This window comes from Hevea brasiliensis, chromosome 14, assembly GCF_030052815.1.
Source record: "Hevea brasiliensis isolate MT/VB/25A 57/8 chromosome 14, ASM3005281v1, whole genome shotgun sequence".
Taxonomy (NCBI): Eukaryota; Viridiplantae; Streptophyta; class Magnoliopsida; order Malpighiales; family Euphorbiaceae; genus Hevea; species Hevea brasiliensis.
In genome coordinates, this window is record NC_079506.1 from 81,671,030 (window position 1) to 81,690,391 (window position 19,362).

At 33.8% G+C, this 19,362-nt stretch overlaps 1 protein-coding gene across 4 annotated transcripts; it reads right to left on the reverse strand.

Annotated features, from left to right (window-relative positions):
• Positions 1 to 235: 235 nt before the first annotated feature.
• On the reverse strand, positions 236 to 2,899 carry LOC110652851 (probable RNA-binding protein ARP1). Of its 4 annotated transcripts, none has more exons than XM_058133459.1 (6): positions 2,460 to 2,898; positions 2,247 to 2,388; positions 1,782 to 1,905; positions 1,564 to 1,606; positions 928 to 1,159; positions 236 to 419 (listed from the first exon to the last, which is right to left on the reverse strand). In XM_058133459.1, exons 1-6 carry the CDS (start codon positions 2,640 to 2,642, stop codon positions 379 to 381), a joined length of 765 nt encoding a protein of 254 aa, XP_057989442.1. In that variant the 5' UTR covers positions 2,643 to 2,898; the 3' UTR covers positions 236 to 378. The 4 variants fall into 4 exon arrangements, with proteins under 4 accessions (XP_057989442.1, XP_057989445.1, XP_057989443.1 ...); XM_058133462.1 differs by having other exon boundaries at positions 236 to 439; XM_058133460.1 differs by having other exon boundaries at positions 236 to 445.
• Between the last annotated feature and the right edge of the window lie 16,463 nt (positions 2,900 to 19,362).

Here is a 19,362-nt window from a genome sequence, read left to right on the forward strand (position 1 = left end):
TACTAGAAGATGCAGGCTTTTAAGCAGCAAAGTCATTGAAGCCATCCAAAGGAACCCATAAGGTATGGGTAAACATTACATGACTGCAGACTTCTGTTACATCAATTTTTCTCTTTTTTTTTTTCTTTTTTTTTTTTTAACTTAGTTCAGTTGACAGCTCAAGCTTAGATGTTAGAGGTAGAGATTATAAGAGAGATAAGAAGAGAATGAAAGAATCTTATCAAACACCTAAGAATCATAATAATAAATAATTTATATAAAAAAAATAATAAACAGGAAAGAAAAGCCACAACAGAAGAGATAATAATGTTGTTCTGCAGCAGCTGCCTTGCCTGCCATACTCTTCTTTTGTTATTGCTATTGCCATTGCCATTGCCCTTACCCAACCTTTTTAAAGCTTTCCCCTTGGCCAACTGTACCTATTCAACAGCCATGCAAACTGTCTCTGTAATATCAGTTCACTATGAGAACTCACTTAATCAATAATATTTAGTAATGATCATTAAACTAAGTTATTGTTAGAGTCCACTGAAAAACACAAGCTGGCACTGAATAGAAACACACAAGCTGGCAGAGACAATGAATGAAACAAACCATACATAAAGCCAACATTGATCAAACCATTCACTGTACGCTTAAACTTAAAGATACAAATATCAAATTCATATATTTAATGGAGAGAGTATATCATGGTTCAGAGTGAATAAGGGCATTTTGGTCTTTTTATTCACGTTGGTTTCTAAGGTGCCAGTTGGCAACAGACCCAGCTCAATCACAAAGGGGCTTGACACAATGATTCTTGTTCACATTGTCCAGGTTTATGTTGGGGTTGGGCATATGTTCCCATGTGTTGCCGCCACACAAAAGCTATTGTACAATCATCATCATTTATACAGTACAATATTGAATAGATTATAAATATATTACCTGGCCTAGGAGCTATTGATGGAGGAGGTTTGGACATGATGTTGGGGACTGTGGCGACACTGTTGTTGGGGGGAACTGGGAAGGTATGGGCAGGAAGCCCCATTGTTTGCGACTGATGGAAGTGGTAAAGCGGGTACATTGGCATCACTGCATTGGCACCCATAATAGGCTGCCCCGGGTACACCTGAGAGAAATGACCGTTCATGTAGGACCCGCTTGTGTAGCTTAGCTTCTGTGGAAACCATCACACCATTCAGTTACCCAAAATTAATATTATGGTCATGTTTGTTTCACGAAATTTTTTTTTTATATTTTTTATTATTTGAAAGTATTAAAAAAATTAATTAATAAAAAATATTTTTTTAATTAAAAAAATTAAATTAAAATAACTTTTATTTTTAAAAGAGAGAATATTTTTTATTTTTTATTAAAATATAAATATATTTATATATACATAAAATAAATAAATATTATTAATTTATTATTACACCTAAATAACAAAAAAATATTTTTATAAAAAATATTTTTTATTTTTTATAAAAAATATATTTCATATATAAATTATTCTTTATAAAATAAGTAAAATTTAAAATTATTTTTTAAGAAAATAATAGTAATTGCATATTAATCACTTACATGATTGTAACTGATATCAGTAGCAACATAAGTTGGGGCGTACCTACACATGAGGAATAGAATATCATAAGACAAAAGTCCATTAATTTTTATATTACGTTTTATGCGAATCCAATTAAAATTAACGATTAGAATTTTTATATATATATATATATATATATATAATAATTGCATTGAAAAAATTGTACTGAAGAAGAGAGTTACTAAGCTTGTTTTACCCATAAAAGGGAAAGGCCTGATGGTGCTGATGATGAAATGGGGATGCAGGTGAACCGGCAGGATAATACCACTGCATTTGATTTGCTGGTGCTGATGATGTGGACCTCGGTCCAACTTTGGATCCTTAAAATTTATGATTAAAAATCATTAGCATTAAAATGCCAACATTATATTTTTCAAGATTAAGATTATATGGACTATTAAGAAACGGTAGGATATATTATGTAATCCATTATTTAAGTAAATATAACAAGAATTAGAAATTCTGAAGGAAAAAAGCTTAGAATTATTGATTAAAATACTCTATAACTAGCACTTAATAAATAATTAAATTATTATAATGTGATTTAAATTTTAAATAATTTTTTGTGAATTTAAATTATAATAAAATAATAATAAAAAAAAAGTTAAACGGTCTAGACAAGAAAAATGCATAAAGTGTGTGTTGTATGGTATAGGTATACCTTGCTGAAGAGTAGCCGGAGCAGGGGACCTCTGGCGGCGTGCGCCGAGCGAAGCCAGATTACAGTTGGCTCGGCGGCCATTGATGATGGGAGCAGCGTCCTCGCAAGCCTTCTTTGCTGCTTCAGCATCCTTAAACGTCACCTAATAAAAAGACTATTATTAGTACCACTGCACTGGACAATCCTACTGCGGAGTTTAACAGAAACACTCACAAATCCATAGCCCTTGGATCTGCCGGTGACCTTATCAGAGATAATAACAGCCTCCAAGATTTCACCATACTTGTCAAAATGTTCTTTCATGGCCTCCTTAGGCGTCTCCCATGCCAAACCTCCAACGAACACTTTGGTCTGTGTGGTGTCTCCAAAAGGCCCAATATTGCTGCTCATCGTCATTCTTCTTATACACTTGACATGAATCGGAGGTGGTAGAGAAGAGGAGGAGAGAGAGGTTTTGGAGGGGAAGGAGAGCGAGGGAGATATAAGGAGAAGCAGAGAGAATAAAAAAATATGGAGAAAACAGAGAGACAGAGAGGCAGACAGATCATGGACTTGTACTTAAGGCCATCATCTAACGTGATCTCACGTACTCGTATGTATACACGTATGCATACTAACATGTACACTATCTCAGGTTCTGTTCTGGCGCCCATGATCATCGTCTCTCATTATATAAAGAGATCGTTGTTACTTCGTTGCTTTTACGCGCCGGCCTTAAGGATTAAGAAATGGGAAGATTACAGTGATATATGTATATTTCACGTGGTAAGTATGCGCGTCAGAGAGGTAATTAATTTGGTTTTGAAAAGTCCATAACGCCCTTCTCCCACGGTTATTTTCATTTTCATTTTTTCCGTTTGCCTTTTATTGCTTTTAGAGTAAGGCACACCATATTTACAATAATTTTTATTTTTAATTTAGAATATCATAATAAAAATGTTTTTCATTACAGCATTCAATAGTTTTACGAAAAATAAATTATATATAAAAAATATTTTTTTATAAAAATTACTTTTTATAAAAATATTTTTTATTATTTAATATAATATGTATTTATAAATATTTTTTATATTTTTATAAAATTATTAAAATTCAGAATAATTAAATAAAATAAAATATTTTTTAAAATATAATTTAAATTCTCATTTAATTAAGAAAATATTTTTCATAACTCAATTCTTAAGTATTTTAAATTTTAAAAAAAATAAAAATATATATATATAAAAAGAAAAAGGAAAATACAATTGAGGGCAAAAGCAAGTAATAATAAGTCTTACCTTACCCTTTCTTATCATCGAAATTTAAATTTTTCTTACATCCCAAGTTTATATCTATATAAAAGTATTTTTAAGAAAATGTCATTTTCTTTAAAAAGTTTGTCGCGTGTCACCTTTCATAAATAATTTATTTTATATTAATTATTATTTATTTTTTTATTTCTCTTTTAATGATCATTATTATTTATAACACTAACTTAATATTTATTATTTAAATTATTATCTTCTTAACAATATACTAATTTAATATTTATTATTTAAATTATTACTTTTTAAAAAATAATAATTTAAATAATAAATTTAATTTTTAAAAGTTAAGACATTTTATAATTAAATGTAATATTTAAAAATTATTTATATTACTTTATAAATATTAATTATTATTTAATTTTTTTTATTTCTTTTTTAATTATTGTTATTATTTACAATACTATTTTACTATTTATGATTTAAATTATTATTTTCTTTAAAATCTAATTTTTAAAACTTAAAACTTTTTATAATTAAATGCAGTATTTAAATTTATTTACCCAAAAAAAAAATTTATCATATGTTACCCTCAATAATAATAATAATAAAATGTAATTTATGGCCATTAATTTAAAAAAAATTGACTATTAATTTGTAACCTTATAATCACCTATCATATAATTTAATTAACCTTAAATTATTTCGCATCTTTAATAGATACTTTTATTATATTGTATATTTTCTATTATTTTTATTATAGATTTTTATCAAATAATTTGAGAGACAAAAATGTAATCCATATAAAAAGTTATAAAAATTTGACTTATTTATAATTAGTATGTATTATTTTTTATGTTAATAATTTAATATTCTTTTTATTTCACTTTTCTAAGATTAATTAATACCTATTATAATTATCATTATGACCGATTTATGATAATTTAAGTGAAACAACTAAGTAAATAAGAAACATTGTACTGTTATAAAATTAAATTTAATGCTTTTATTACCATTTTTTAATTAAATAATATTTAATTATAAATTAATATTTTATTTAAATAGTTTTCATTTATTTGTCTATATATAGTATGTCATATGAGATATTTGATATACATCAAGCACTTTTCTCTTATAAAGTCTTTTCATTTCATCTAAGAACTCTCAAATCTTTTTTCGATTTGTACTGTTTTTTATTATTTATGTCAAAAATTATTAGTTATCATTTTCAAAATTTATTTATTTAAATATATTTAATAATTATTTATTTAATTATTAATTTTTTTATGAATTTCTTATTTAATATTTCTTAAACTTTTGAATATTTTATTTCATTATAATTATATATCGAATGCAATAATAACTAATATTTTGATTATTCATATATTATTTTCATTAATTTTTAATATAATTATTTTTAAAATTTAATTAAATGTTTATATTTTATACATAATTTATCTCACAACTATATTTTTATATAGAAGTAGAATTTCAAAGATAAATTGTAAATATGATTGCAATGAAAATTTAGCTATAAATAAAAAAGATTAAAAATAATTAAAATTACAGTATTAAATTATGAAATATTTCTTTTGAAAAATATTATGTATTTTTAATATTTATTATATCAATAGAAAATGATGATATTTTAAAATTTTATTTTTTATAAAATATATTTATTTTATATTATAAATTTATATAAAGTGATAATCATTTTTGTTAAAAAATTATTTTATAAAAAAAAATGTAATAGATTAATAAAAAAAATTTACACTTAGATATAATATTTTTTAAAAATAATATAATAGAATATTATTTTTAATTAATAATAATGTTATATATTTTCTTTATTATTAAAATTAAATAATTTAATTCATTATTAATAATTTAATTTTTTATTATATTAATTACAAAAAATATTATATTTATATATTTTTAAAATAATATTATTTTTTCATTAATTTAATATATTTTCTATAATTTATAAAAAATAAATATTGGTTTACAAAATATGAGATAAAATATAAAAATTTCATAAAATTTAAATTATTTTTAAATAAAGTATTTTTATTATATTTTAAATGAAATAATCATGAAAATTACTATTAATATATTTATAAAAAATAAATAGGTATTTTAATTAATTATATTATAAATTAATTAAAATTTTATTATTATAACAGATAAAATTTATTCAAATTAAATTAAATAGAAGATAAATTTTAATTTTAAATTAATTTAATAATAATAATTTATCTTATTTAAGACATAATTAAAATTTAAATTAAAAAAATTATAAATTATTCATGTATAGCGTGGGCATTATACTAGTTATAATGGAGAGAGAGAGAAAGAGAGAGAGAGAGAAGAGTTATAACTATTTCTATTTCTACACTCTTAAGTTTTCCATTCATTCACCTTCTTTCAAACATAAAAAATATAAATTATATCTTTTTACCTTTTCACTAATTCACTCACTCTTAAACATAACTTTTTCTATTATAACCCCTTTTACTTTTCCCCCCTCCTTACCTTTTTTCTACCCTTCCATTATTTTCCCTTTCCCCCCTTCCCAAATAGTCCCTAATGAAAACCATCACATAAAGAGAATAAAACCCTGGTTAGAAGAGAAATAATAAATGAAAAATAAAAAAAATAAGAAAAATGAAATAAATCAAGTTAATACACTATCTTATTAAAAATAAAAGAAAAATGTTTAGGACAATTTAATGTATATGTTTGGAAAAATCTATAACTTAGTACTCGTATTTTTAAAACTAAATAATTTAGTTCTATATTTAGCAAAACCTATAATTTAGTGTTTTCATCCAATTTTTTATTTAATTGACTGTCAATTATAGGAAAAATGATCAAAATATCCCTGATTCTATATTTTTTAAGTAAAATGATTTAATTCCTAAGATTTTGTATTATAAACAAAATAACCTCTTAATTTAAATTTTATAAATAAAATAATCCCTTAATTTCTACTATTTTATTTATAATACAAAATTCATAAATTAAATTATTCAAATTAGAAAATACATAAAATTAAGGGCATTCGTCTAACTTTTTTATATTTTCTTTTTATTCGTGATAAAAAAAATTTGAAATATATATTAAGCAATTATTTTTATTTTAAGAATTATATTGAATATTTATGATTTTTGTTACGATTTAATCCCAAATAGGCAAAAATGTAACACCCCAAAATTTTAAATTTTATGAGCATTATTGGTATTTTTGGTATTTTAATTTTATTTAAATTTTAGGAATTTTTTTGAGATTTTTCGGATTTTAAAAATCGGGTTCGATTTTCCGAAAATATAAACTTTGATGATTTTTAAAAATTAATTTAAAGACCACGTGGCAAAACTAAAAATATATTTGGAGACTACGTATTTTTCTGAGTTTTCTGAAAATTTTTCAAAATTTTTGGACCTCGTTTTCAGTCCCGAGGTAGAGTAAAAATTTAAAATTTTGTATCTTGAATCGGACCGGCCGAATCGAACCGGACCGGATCGGACCGGTCGAATCGGACCGGCCTTTTCCTTTTTCTTCTTTCCTTCCCCGCGCGCGTCGACCTCTCTTCCTTCTCTCTCTCTTTTCTCTCTCCTCCTGCCCCTGCCGCCGGCCAGCCACCTCCCCCTGCCACCCCGGTAGGCCGCGCGCCTCCCGACCTCCCGGCCGGTAGGCGCCCCAAACGGCCGGAAAACGCGCGCGAACTCCCTCCCTCGCGCGCGCGGCGTTTCGACTTCCCCGGCCAAAATCCGGCCGATCCGGCCACCAATTGGACCGGGTCTTGTGTCTAAAATCATCTACTCGACGAGAGCTTTCCATAGACACCAAGAACACCGAAATCCATTGAGCGGTTTGTCCAATTTTTGCCCGGGAAGTTTTTAGCCCATTTCGATTTTTGGACTAGATTTCTCACAAACCGTGAACCCCACGAGAAAACCGAGAGTACCAGCGCGCTCCACTCGTCGAGAGCTTCGCGGAGACATAAATTTCGAATTTTTCCGACACCGTTTTTCGATGGGTCCCACGAAACTTCGCAGTGTATTTTCGAGCATTAAATGAGCTTAGAAAATTCTGAAAAATTTATGTACTAACCCCCGTGTTATGGGCTTCGTGTAGGTATCCTCAATTTGTGGAAATTCGACAGTTGTCCGGGTCTGTAAATTTCCGCCCAGACAGACCCGTTACCGGAAAAGTCTCCGAATTGGATCGAGGTTTTGGCTATCCCCCATTGTCAGACGTCCCGAGCGCGTCCCCAAAGTCGGAATAGGCAAAGGTAAACCCGAACCTTGCTTTTTCGTAATTTTCTAGTGCTTAAATAGGATTAAAAATCCATAAAATATTCGTGGTAGCTTAGAAAATTATGATTCTTTTTGCAATAGCTTAGTAATATTGCTAAGGACCGCGGGGCAAAGTTTTAGAATTTTTAGAGCTTATTTAGGCAGTTTTTGCAAAAATGATTAATTATAAGGACTAAAATGAAATTTTACATATTGTGATGGATGACTGATTTGATGGGCCCAGGAGGGGCTGTGTGATGTGATTGAGTTATGGATATATGGATTGTGAATATAGAAGTGTGTTTTGAGCCCTTTTGCAGGTTGGGTAGGTCCTAGGTATAGGGGAGACTCTGCCGGATTTTTGGCACGACTTAGGACGTAATTGGTCTTTTCTTGATTTGTATTAAATAAATGTAATGTAATTGTCAGGTGAGCCGGGACAGCCTTCTTCCTCCGCCCAGCAGCCACAGTGACCGTTGTTAAGTCTGTGAGTAAAATATTAATTTTAATTGTAATTTCACTATTATTATATGTTCAAGCATGCCCATGCATCACTTATATGCATATATTTATGTAGTTAAACTCTAAGCACGATTTATGTTGCATTCATAACTGTTAACGTGCCATGGATGTTGTTGTGGTAATTTGGAGCAGTGTGCGTGCGTTGGTGTGCATGTGATGTGGTGTGGACTATGGACAGGACGGGTAGTCACGGCTTGAGTTCTTCGCTGGGACCCGATCCTTCGCGGGGTAGTCACGGCTTGAGTTCTTCGTTGGGACCCCCGATTTGGTTTATTAAGCGAAAGTCCGGCTTGAGTTCTTCGCTGGCACCAGGTTGGATTTAAGAGAGCTGTATAGGGGATCAGCTCCCATATATTATGATTGATGCTACAGGGTGCGTGAGTGCTCCAAATTACCTTTTTGATGTTGTGATGTGAAGATGTTGTTGATGTTGCATTTCACTCTACAGGGTGCATTAGTTTTAGATAGTTATAGAGATTATGGTTAAAATTGATATTTTACTCTCTGAGTCGAACGCTCACTCCTGTTCAATATTTTTCCAGGCCACAGGAGGATATTTTTGAGGTTAACTTGCTTTCTTCCTCGCAGGTCGATTATTAATGTTTGTATAATCTTGTTAAATCTTAGAATTTTCGCATGTGTTAGAAATATTTATTTGATTTAGGTCTGTAAACTAAATTATTATTTTGGACCTGTAAACTTAATATTCTATGCATGTTTGATGGATTGGATGAGGGAGCTGAGCTCCCATTTATTTTTATGCTGATGAGTATGTGGAGGGTGAGCTGAGCTCCCCAATTGAGTATTTATTGTGTTTACAGGTCGGGTGAGTCGAAAACTCCCCGTTGGAAAGTCCATTTTATGGCCGGACTCTGTCCGGTTGGTTTCTTGAAATTGGGCCCAAATGGGCCTTAGAGTTGGGTAAATGAACAGTTAGGCTTACTACGGGCCTCGGGGGCTTTAGGCTGACCCAGGTCCTAGTGCCGGTCCGGCCCATAGGTTGGGTCGTGACAAATGTGGTATCAGAGCTTAGGCTCCAGATTCTTAGGGAATATTTGTCTAAAATGTTGGGAAGAGTCTATTAGGGGTCACATGCGAAAAATAGGGTTCACATTCGTCTTGCATTGTCATCTTTGCTTCTAGTTTCTGCTCCATATATTGTGTGTAAATATGAGTCTATAGAGCTGTGTAATTTGCAGTTTTGAATTTTGTGGGCTAATGCTGCTGAATTTCAGGAAAATGCGTAGAAGCAGGAGAGCTGCCACTGCACCAGAACCAGATGTGCCTGACGAAGTGTCGGCCAGATGAGGCGCTGCCAGGAGGCGGGGTAGGAGGCCTAGAGCTGCTCAAGTAGAAGAGCAGTGCCACGATCTGAGATCGATCTTTTATGGCACGGTCCCATGGACCCAATGGCGACTACTCTCATTGGGTTGCGAGAGAACCATCGATATGATGGCACAATATATGGTCCACCCTCCACAAAGGCGATCCACCGCACCAAGAGAGAACCTTACAAGCAGATAATCAATTTTAAGAAGTTGGTGCACGGTACTTATGATGTGTCGACGATGCCTATCGGTTTTGGATTCTATGACGGCGAGAGCAGTGCGATTGGTGATAGAAGACTAATAGAGTGTATACAGCATGTCATGGGGCCTATGCCTAGACAATGGATGAATGACTACGTGTTACCTCGGATGGAAGGTTTGTCGTGGGCTCAGTTTGTGGAACTATTCATCAATCGGTTTGTGCCAGAAAGTTTCAGAGATCAGAAACAGTGGGCCTTTGAGGCCTTAAGACAGAATGGCAGTGCAGCAGATGAATATGCTCTGCAATTTACGGAATTGAGCAGATATGCCCCTACAGCAGTAGCTACAGAAACTATGAAGGTGAAGAGATTCCTAAAGGGACTTGACAGGAGGTATGCGAACCTGGCCATGATGTCTGATCAGTCTTTTGATGTGGTCGTTGATCGAGTCAGACAAATTGAGATTAGCTATGCTGTGGATGACAGCGGAAGAGCAAAGAAAAACAGAGCAGAGGGTTCTACCGGTGTTCCCCAAATGGGTACTCCGGATAGTGGTGGCCAGAGTAATTACAGAGGGAAGAGTAGGAACAAGAAGAGTTGTTTTAGACACAAACCTCGAGGGTTTAGACCGAGTGCGGATCGGCGGTGGTCACGATTCGAGTGCAGTAGTTACGGATGCAGTTCAGATCCTCCTTGGCACCTTGTGCACAGTGTGGAAGAGGACATTCAGGACCTTGTTTGATAGGATCAGGAGTATGCTTGGTGTGGCCAACCAGGTCACTTTGCTGAGAATGCCCGTGTTCAGAGCCACGGATGGGGTCACAAGGTTACATTGCGAATGTTCCTCGGCGATTGTATCCAGTGCTTCGGCATGGCGGCGATCGATTCGATGTGCCAGGGCCGAGGACAAGGGCGTGGATTTGGAGGCGGTCAGAGGTAGAAGTCGATGTCGTGGTTACGCCACTCAGGTTAGGGGTTAAGCTCGGGTTTTCACCCTGACCCACCAGGATGCTCAGGCTTCAAATGCAGTTGTGGCAGGTATTCTTCTGGTCTGTTCTTATGAGGCTCATGTTTTGATAGATCCGGGTGCTACGCACTCATTTGTCTCCCCTGTGTTTGCCATGAGGTTGGGTAGAAACCCTACAACCTTAGGATGTCCTTTATCGGTAGCTACCCCACTTAGTGACAACATAGAAGTAGATATGGTTTTTCCGGGTAGCCCACTAGTAGTGGATGGAAAGATCCTCCCAGCAGACTTGGTTCCTTTACCAGTAATTGATTTCGATGTAATCTTGGGGATGGATTGTTTGGCAACTCATTATGCCACCTTAGACTGCAGGAACAAAAAGGTGTATTTCCACATACCTGGTGTGGAAGAGTTTAGCTTTGATGGTGACAGGAGCGTGGCTCCATATAAATTGGTGTCAGCAATTAGTGCTAGAAAAATGTTGAGCCGTGGATGCCAAGGGTATTTGGCATTGGTGAGAGATACATCTGTAGAAGGTGTCAGCATAGAAAATGTTCCTGTTGTCAGAGAATTTATGGATGTCTTCCCAGAGGAGCTTCCAGGGTTGCCACCAGGAAGGGAAATAGAGTTTTGCATTGATGTTGTGCCGAGTACAAATCCCATATCCATGCCACCTTACAGGATGGCACCAGCAGAGCTGAAAGAGTTAAAGGAGCAACTACAGGAGCTTTTGGACAAGGGTTTTATACGTCCGAGCACTTCACCTTGGGGCGCTCCTGTTCTATTTGTGAGAAAGAAGGATGGGTCATTGAGGTTGTGTATCAACTACAGACAGCTGAACAAGGTGACTGTGAAGAATAAGTATCCACTTCCTCGGATCGATGATTTGTTTGATCAGCTCCAAGGAGCTAGATTCTTTTCCAAGATAGACTTGCGATCAGGCTACCATCAGTTGAGAATCAGGAATGAGGATGTGTCCAAAACGGCATTCAGGACAAGATATGGTCATTATGAGTTCTTGGTGATGTCTTTTGGACTCACTAATGCACCAGCAACCTTCATGGACTTGATGAACAGAGTGTTCAAGCCATTTTTGGACCGTTTTGTCATCGTATTCATAGATGACATTCTGGTATACTCTCGGACCGAGGAAGAACACGTGTGGCACTTGAGGATGGTGTTGCAGACCTTGAGGGAGCACCAGCTATATGCCAAATTTTCAAAATGTGAATTTTGGCTAGAAAGCATCTCATTTTTGGGACATGTGGTTTCTAGTAACGGTATTCAAGTGGATCCCAAGAAAATTGAAGTCATGGCCCGATTGGCTTAGGCCTACAACGATCCGAGGTGCGAAGTTTTACTGGTTTAGCCGCTACTATAGGCGTTTTGTGCAAGATTTCTCCAGGATAGCGGCTCCCCTAACTAAGTTGACTAGGAAGAATGTTCCATTCATTTGGAAAGATGACTGTGAGGAGAGTTTCCAGAAGCTTAAGGAGTGTCTAACCACTGCCCCTGTGTTGACACTGCCTATGAGTGGTGAAGAATACACCGTGTATTGTGACGCCTCCAGAGTTGGCCTAGGGTGTGTTTTGATGCAGAATGGAAAAGTAGTGGCTTATGCTTCGAGGCAACTGAGGAGGCATGAGTAGAACTACCCCACCCATGACTTGGAAATGGCGGCTGTAGTCTTTGCACTAAAAATCTGGAGACACTACCTGTATGGTGAAGTGTGCGAGATATACACCGACCACAAGAGTTTGAAGTACATCTTCCAACAGAGGGATTTAAACTTGAGACAGAGGAGATGGATGGAGCTTCTGAAATACTATGATTGCACCATCCAGTACCACCCTGGGAAGGCCAATGTCGTAGCAGATGCTTTGAGCAGAAAATCTTCTGGTAGTTTGGCGCACATTTCAGCAGAGAAGAGACCGTTGATTCAGGAAGTACATGAGTTGATGGATCAAGGTTTAATCCTAGATCTTTCAGATGAGGGGGTATTGTTGGCTCACTTTTCAGTGAGGCCAAACTTGCGAGACAGAGTCAGAGTTTCTCAGCACAGAGACCAACAATTGATGAAGATCATAGAAAGAGTACAGCAAGGTGAAGGTGGTGAGTTTGGATTTGCCAATGATGGCGCTCTAGTGCATGGTTCGAGGATATGTGTGCCCGATGTGGACAATCTCAGAAATAAAATCATGCAAGAGGCACACTATACACTGTACAATGTCCACCCAGGCTCCACCAAGATATACCATGATGTGAAAGATAGCTATTGGTGGAATGGCATGAAGAGAGACATAGCAGACTTTGTGTCCAAGTGCTTGACTTGTCAGAAGGTGAAGTTTGAACATCAAAGACCGTCAGGGAAGCTGCAAGAGCTCCCTATCCCAAAATGGAAGTGGGAAATGATCACTATGGATTTTGTGACTGGGTTGCCTCGTACCACGCGAGGATATGATTCGATATGGGTAATTGTAGACCGCTTGACCAAATCAGCTCACTTCTTACCTGTGAAGACTACATATTCTGTGGCACAGTACGCCTGACTCTACATTCGAGAAATAGTCAGATTGCATGGAGTTCCGACTTCCATAATATCTGACAGAGGGCCCCAGTTCACTTCTCGGTTTTGGAGAAAGTTGCAGGAGGCACTTGGCACGCAGTTGAACTTCAGTACAGCCTTCCACCCTCAGACAGACGGACAATCCGAAAGGACAATCCAAACATTGGAAGACATGCTTCACATGAGTGTTTTGGATTTTGGAGGTCAATGGGATGAGCAGCTAGCTTTGGTGGAGTTTGCCTACAACAATAATTATCACTCCAGCATAGGGATGGCACCCTATGAGGCACTATATGGAAGAAAGTGTAGGTCTCTTCTGTGTTGGACAGAAATGGGGGAAGCGAAGGTGCATGATGTAGACCTAGTGCAGTAAACTTCAGAGGTAGTTCCTTTAATCGAGCAGCAAACTTTCGATGGCGGAAGAGTTATGCGGACCCAGACGGAGGGATGTGGAGTTTGCGATGGCGACTATGTATTCTGAAGGTTTCTCCAATGAAGGAGTCATGAGATTTGAAAAGAAGGGCAAGTTGGCACCTCGGTATATCGGACCTTTTGAGGTTCTTGATAGAGTTGGAGGCGATTGCCTACCGGTTGGAGCTACCACCCAACCTTTCTCACGTTCATCCGTGTTTCACATCTCCATGCTCAGAAATACATTCCCGATCCTTCTCATGTACTACTGATAGGATGTGATAGAGCTAAAAGAAAACTTGACATTTGAGGAGCAGCCTGTAGCCATAGTGGACTACCAAGTGAGACAGCTGAGATCAAAACAGATCCCTATGGTTAAGGTTTTGTGGAGGAGTCAGTCAGTGGAAGAGTGCACCTGGGAGTCAGAACGGGACATGCGTAACAAGTACCCTTATTTGTTCAATATATAATCATGTACTTTATTCTGCCTTGTGTAAAATTCGAGGACGAATTTTCTGTAAGGGGGGAAGAATGTAACACCCCAAAATTTTAAATTTTATGAGCATTACTGGTATTTTTGGTATTTTAATTTTATTTAAATTTTAGGAATTTTTTTGAGATTTTTCGGATTTTAAAAATCGGGTTCGATTTTCCAAAAATATAAACTTTGATGATTTTTAAAAATTAATTTAAAGACCACGTGGCAAAACTAAAAATATATTTGGAGACTACGTATTTTTTTGAGTTTTCTGAAATTTTTTCGAAATTTTTGGACCTCGTTTTCGGTCCCGAGGCAGAGTAAAAATTCAAAATTTTGTATCTTGAATCGGACCGGCCGAATCGAACCGGACCGGATCGGACCGGTCGAATCGGACCGGCCTTTTCCTTTTTCTTCTTTCCTTCCCCGCGCGCGTCGACCTCTCTTCCTTCTCTCTCTCTTTTCTCTCTCCTCCTGTCCCTGCCAGGCGACCACCTTCCCTGCCACCCGGTAGGCCGTGCGCGACCTCCTAGCCTCCCGACCCGGTCGTAGTCGCCCCAAACGGCAGGAAAACGCGCGCGAACTCCCTCCCTCGCACGCGCGGAGTTTCGACTTCCCCGGCCAAAATCCGGCCGATTCGGCCACCAATTGGACCGGGTCTTGTGTCTAAAATCATCTACTCGACGAGAGCTTTCCATAGACACCAAGAACACCGAAATCCATCAAGCGGTTTGTCCAATTTTTGCCCGGGGAGTTTTTAGCCCATTTCGACTTTTGGACTAGATTTCTCACAAACTGTGAACCCCACGAGAAAACCGAGAGTACCAGCGCGCTCCACTCGTCGAGAGCTTCGCGGCGACATAAATTTCAAATTTTTTCGACACCATTTTTCGATGGGTCCCACGGAACTTCGCAGTGTATTTTCGAGCATTAAATGAGCTTAGAAAATTCTGAAAAATTTTTGTACTAACCCCCGTGTTATGGGCTTCGTGTAGGTATCCTCAATTCGCAGAAATTTGTGATTGTCCGGATGCATGAATTTCCGGCGAACGACCGTTCTGGAAAAGTCTCCGAATTGGATCGAGGTTTTGGCTATCCCCCCATTGTCAGACGTCCCGAGCGCGTCCCCGAAGTCGGAATCGGCAAAGGTAAACCCGAACCTTGCTTTTTCGTAATTTTCTAGTGCTTAAATAGGATTAAAAATCCATAAAATATTCGTGGTAGCTTAGAAAATTATGATTCTTTTTGCAATAGCTTAGTAATATTGCTAAGGACCGCGGGGCAAAGTTTTAGAATTTTTAGAGCTTATTTGGGCAGTTTTTGCAAAAATGATTAATTATAAGGACTAAAATGAAATTTTACATATTGTGATGGATGACTGATTTGATGGGCCCAGGAGGGGCTGTGTGATGTGATTGAGTCATGGATATATGGATTGTGAATATAGAAGTGTGTTTTGAGCCCTTTTGTAGGTTGGGTAGGTCCTAGGTATAGGGGAGACTTTGCCGGATTTTCGGCACGACTTAGGACGTAATTGGTCTTTTCTTGATTTGTATTGAGTCATTTGTATTAAATAAATGTAATGTAATTGTCAGGTGAGCCGGGACAGCCTTCTTCCTCCGCCCAGCCGCCACAGTGACCGTTGTTAAGTCTGTGAGTAAAATATTAATTTTAATTGTAATTTCACTATTATTATATGTTCAAGCATGCCCATGCATCACTTATATGTATATATTTATGTAGTTAAACTCTAGGCACGATTTATATTGCATTCATAACTGTTAACGTGCCATGGATGTTGTTGTGGTAATTTGGAGCAGTGTGCGTGCGTTGGTGTGCGTGTGATGTGGTGTGGACTATGGACAGGACGGGTAGTCACGGCTTGAGTTCTTCGCTGGGACCCGATCCTTCGGGGGGTAGTCACGGCTTGAGTTCTTCGTTGGGACCCCCGATTTGGTTTATTAAGCGAAAGTCCGGCTTGAGTTCTTCAGGCACGAGTTGGATTTAAGAGAGCTGTATAGGGGATCAGCTCCCATATATTATGATTGATGCTACAGGGTGCGTGAGTGCTCCAAATTACCTTTTTGATGTTGTGATGTGAAGATGTTGTTGATGTTGCATTTCACTCTACAGGGTGCATTAGTTTTAGATAGTTATAGAGATTATGGTTAAAATTGATATTTTACTCTCTGAGTCGAACGCTCACTCCTGTTTAATATTTTTCCAGGCCACAGGAGGATATTTTTGAGGTTAACCTGCTTTCTTCCTCGCAGGTCGATTATTAATGTTTGTATAATATTGTTAAATCTTAGAATTTCCGCATGTGTTAGAAATGTTTATTTGATTTGGGTCTATAAACTAAATTATTATTTTGGACCTGTAAACTTAATATTCTATGCATGTTTGATGGATTGGATGAGGGAGCTGAGCTCCCATTTATTTTTATGCTGATGAGTATGTGGAGGGTGAGCTGAGCTCCCCAATTGAGTATTTATTGTGTTTACAGGTCGGGTGAGTCGAAAACTCCCCGTTGGAAAGTCCATTTTATGGCCGGACTCTGTCCGGTTGGTTTCTTGAAATTGGGCCCAAATGGGCCTTAGAGTTGGGTATATGAACAGTTAGGCTTACTACGGGCCTCGGGGGCTTTAGGCTGGCCCAGGTCCTAGTGTCGGTCCGGCCCATAGGTTGAATCGTGACAAAAAATAAATTGAAATAAATTAAAACATAAACTTTGTTATAAAAAAAATTTAAATGTTTAAATTTCACTGTGTTCCATTGTCACAACACATGAATATAATAATAATAATAATAATAATAATAATAATAATAAAAGATAGGGAACATACAATTAACAACTATGAATGAACTAATAATCTAATAGCAAAGGGTCTACAATTATAAGGGTCGCGCTCAAATAAACTTAGTTTAATGCCAAAATAATAAATTTAATCTACTTAAAAAAATTTCTAATTTATTAACATTTTTATTTTATAATATTAACTTAAATTGAATATAAAGTTTATTAACACTGATTGAGAATAATTCAGTAAGTTAATATTTTATTTAGATTATTTTAATTTATAATATTTAGATTATTACTTTATAAGAAATTGTATCTCCGTTAGTGATTTAAATTTTTTAGCATAGTGATAAATATTAAATTATAATCATAAAAAGCTCTATTTATTATTATTATTTAGGAAATCGTGATCGCACGCGCACATAAGACTGGACAAAAATAGAAAGGAAGGGACAGCTAGAGGCCGTTCCTTGAATCGAGAGGGTCCCACAATGGCAACGAATTTAACGTACGCGTCTTGCAGTCCTAAGAATTAAGAATTGCGATGTAAGAGGGCCAGTAGCTCAAAACTGCATCCTTCCCTGTCTTTTTTTTTTAACTACCAATTATACCCTTTCGTCCCAAATTCTATTTAATATATATATATATATATATATATATATATATATATATATATATATATATATATATATATATATAAAAGGAGAATTACTTTTTTCCTCATAAAATTGTGTCAAAAATAATATATATGTTACTTAATTTTTAAAATTAATTATTTAATTTTTATATTTTAATTTTATCAAATTAAACCATTGAGTTTTGAAAATCAAAGGATATATATATTAGTTCGACAAAATTCAGAGGTAAAAATGTAATTTATTCCTTTAATAATTAATTAATTTATTCAAATTTAAATTTAAATTTTTATAAATTAAGTATAATTTAATATTATTAAATTAAAATTCATTAGTAATTTTACTTTTATTTATAATAATATTTAAAAATATGAAAATTAATTAAATAAACTAATCAATTTAATAAGCAATGTTATTTTAATATATAATAATTATGTAATATATTTAATTTATTTAGATATAAAATTTTTCATTGAGTCTTTAATATTGTTATCTATCACAGTTGTAAACTCACAATACTATACTAATATTAGCCTAACTATATATATATGAGCTAAGAGTTATATTAATTTTAATTCAATTTATAAATAGTTCTTTTACATATTTTAGAGGCTAAATAATTTTTAAAAAAATCTAAACCTTTATAAGTTTTTTAATTTTAGTAAAACTTTTTAATTTTATTAATTTATTCTAGTTTTAATTTTAGTAATTAATTTAATTAGATAATTTAATTGATAAAAAATAATTAAATATTTATTAATATTATTAGTATTAATCAATCAATTTTATTTTTTTATTATTTTAATAATTATTTTTAAATAAATTAAATAAAAAATTATTTTACTAAAACAAATATATATTATTTGAAGTTAGATTTATTTTCGTTATATTATTTATTAATATTTTTATTTTTAAACATTTGAATAAATTTTCATTTTTTAAGTTTTAAATTTGAGATAAATATTGAGAAAGATGTGAATTAAAAATATATGAAAAGAAAGAAAAGTAAATAAAATTAATATAACAATATATTAGATATATTATTCAATTATTATATTTTTATATAAATAGGAAGTTTGTTAAAATTATTGATAATATTAAATTTATTAAACAAATTAATAAAATTAAATAGATTAGTTAAAACTGATAATATATAAACGAAAAAATTTGAATAATTTGTCAATTGATGAGTTTAATTATTTTTAGTTGAATTTATTGCTAAAATTAAAAATAAAGTAAAAAATTATGATTGAATTAATAAAATAAAAAAATTCCACTAAAATTGATAATTAATTCAAACATTTTGAATTTTTTTATCAATTAGCCTATTTTAAAATAAAAATATAATTATTTTACACAAAAGTGCATTTTTATCATTATTTTATTTTATTTTACTTATTTTGTTTTAAGTTTATTTTTGCATTAGATAATAAATCTAATGCATCTTTATCATTCAGATATTATCAATTTAAAAAAAAAATACTCTATAAAAAAATAAAAACACTGTATAATCTTTCTAAAAGTGTTATCTATTTATAATAAATGATTATTTTAATTTTAAAAAAATTATTTAATTACATTTACGGAAGGCAAATTTGTATAGGTGCCAACGAAAAATATTTTATTTGAATTTAAATTTAATTGATAATTTTAATACTTAAATTGTT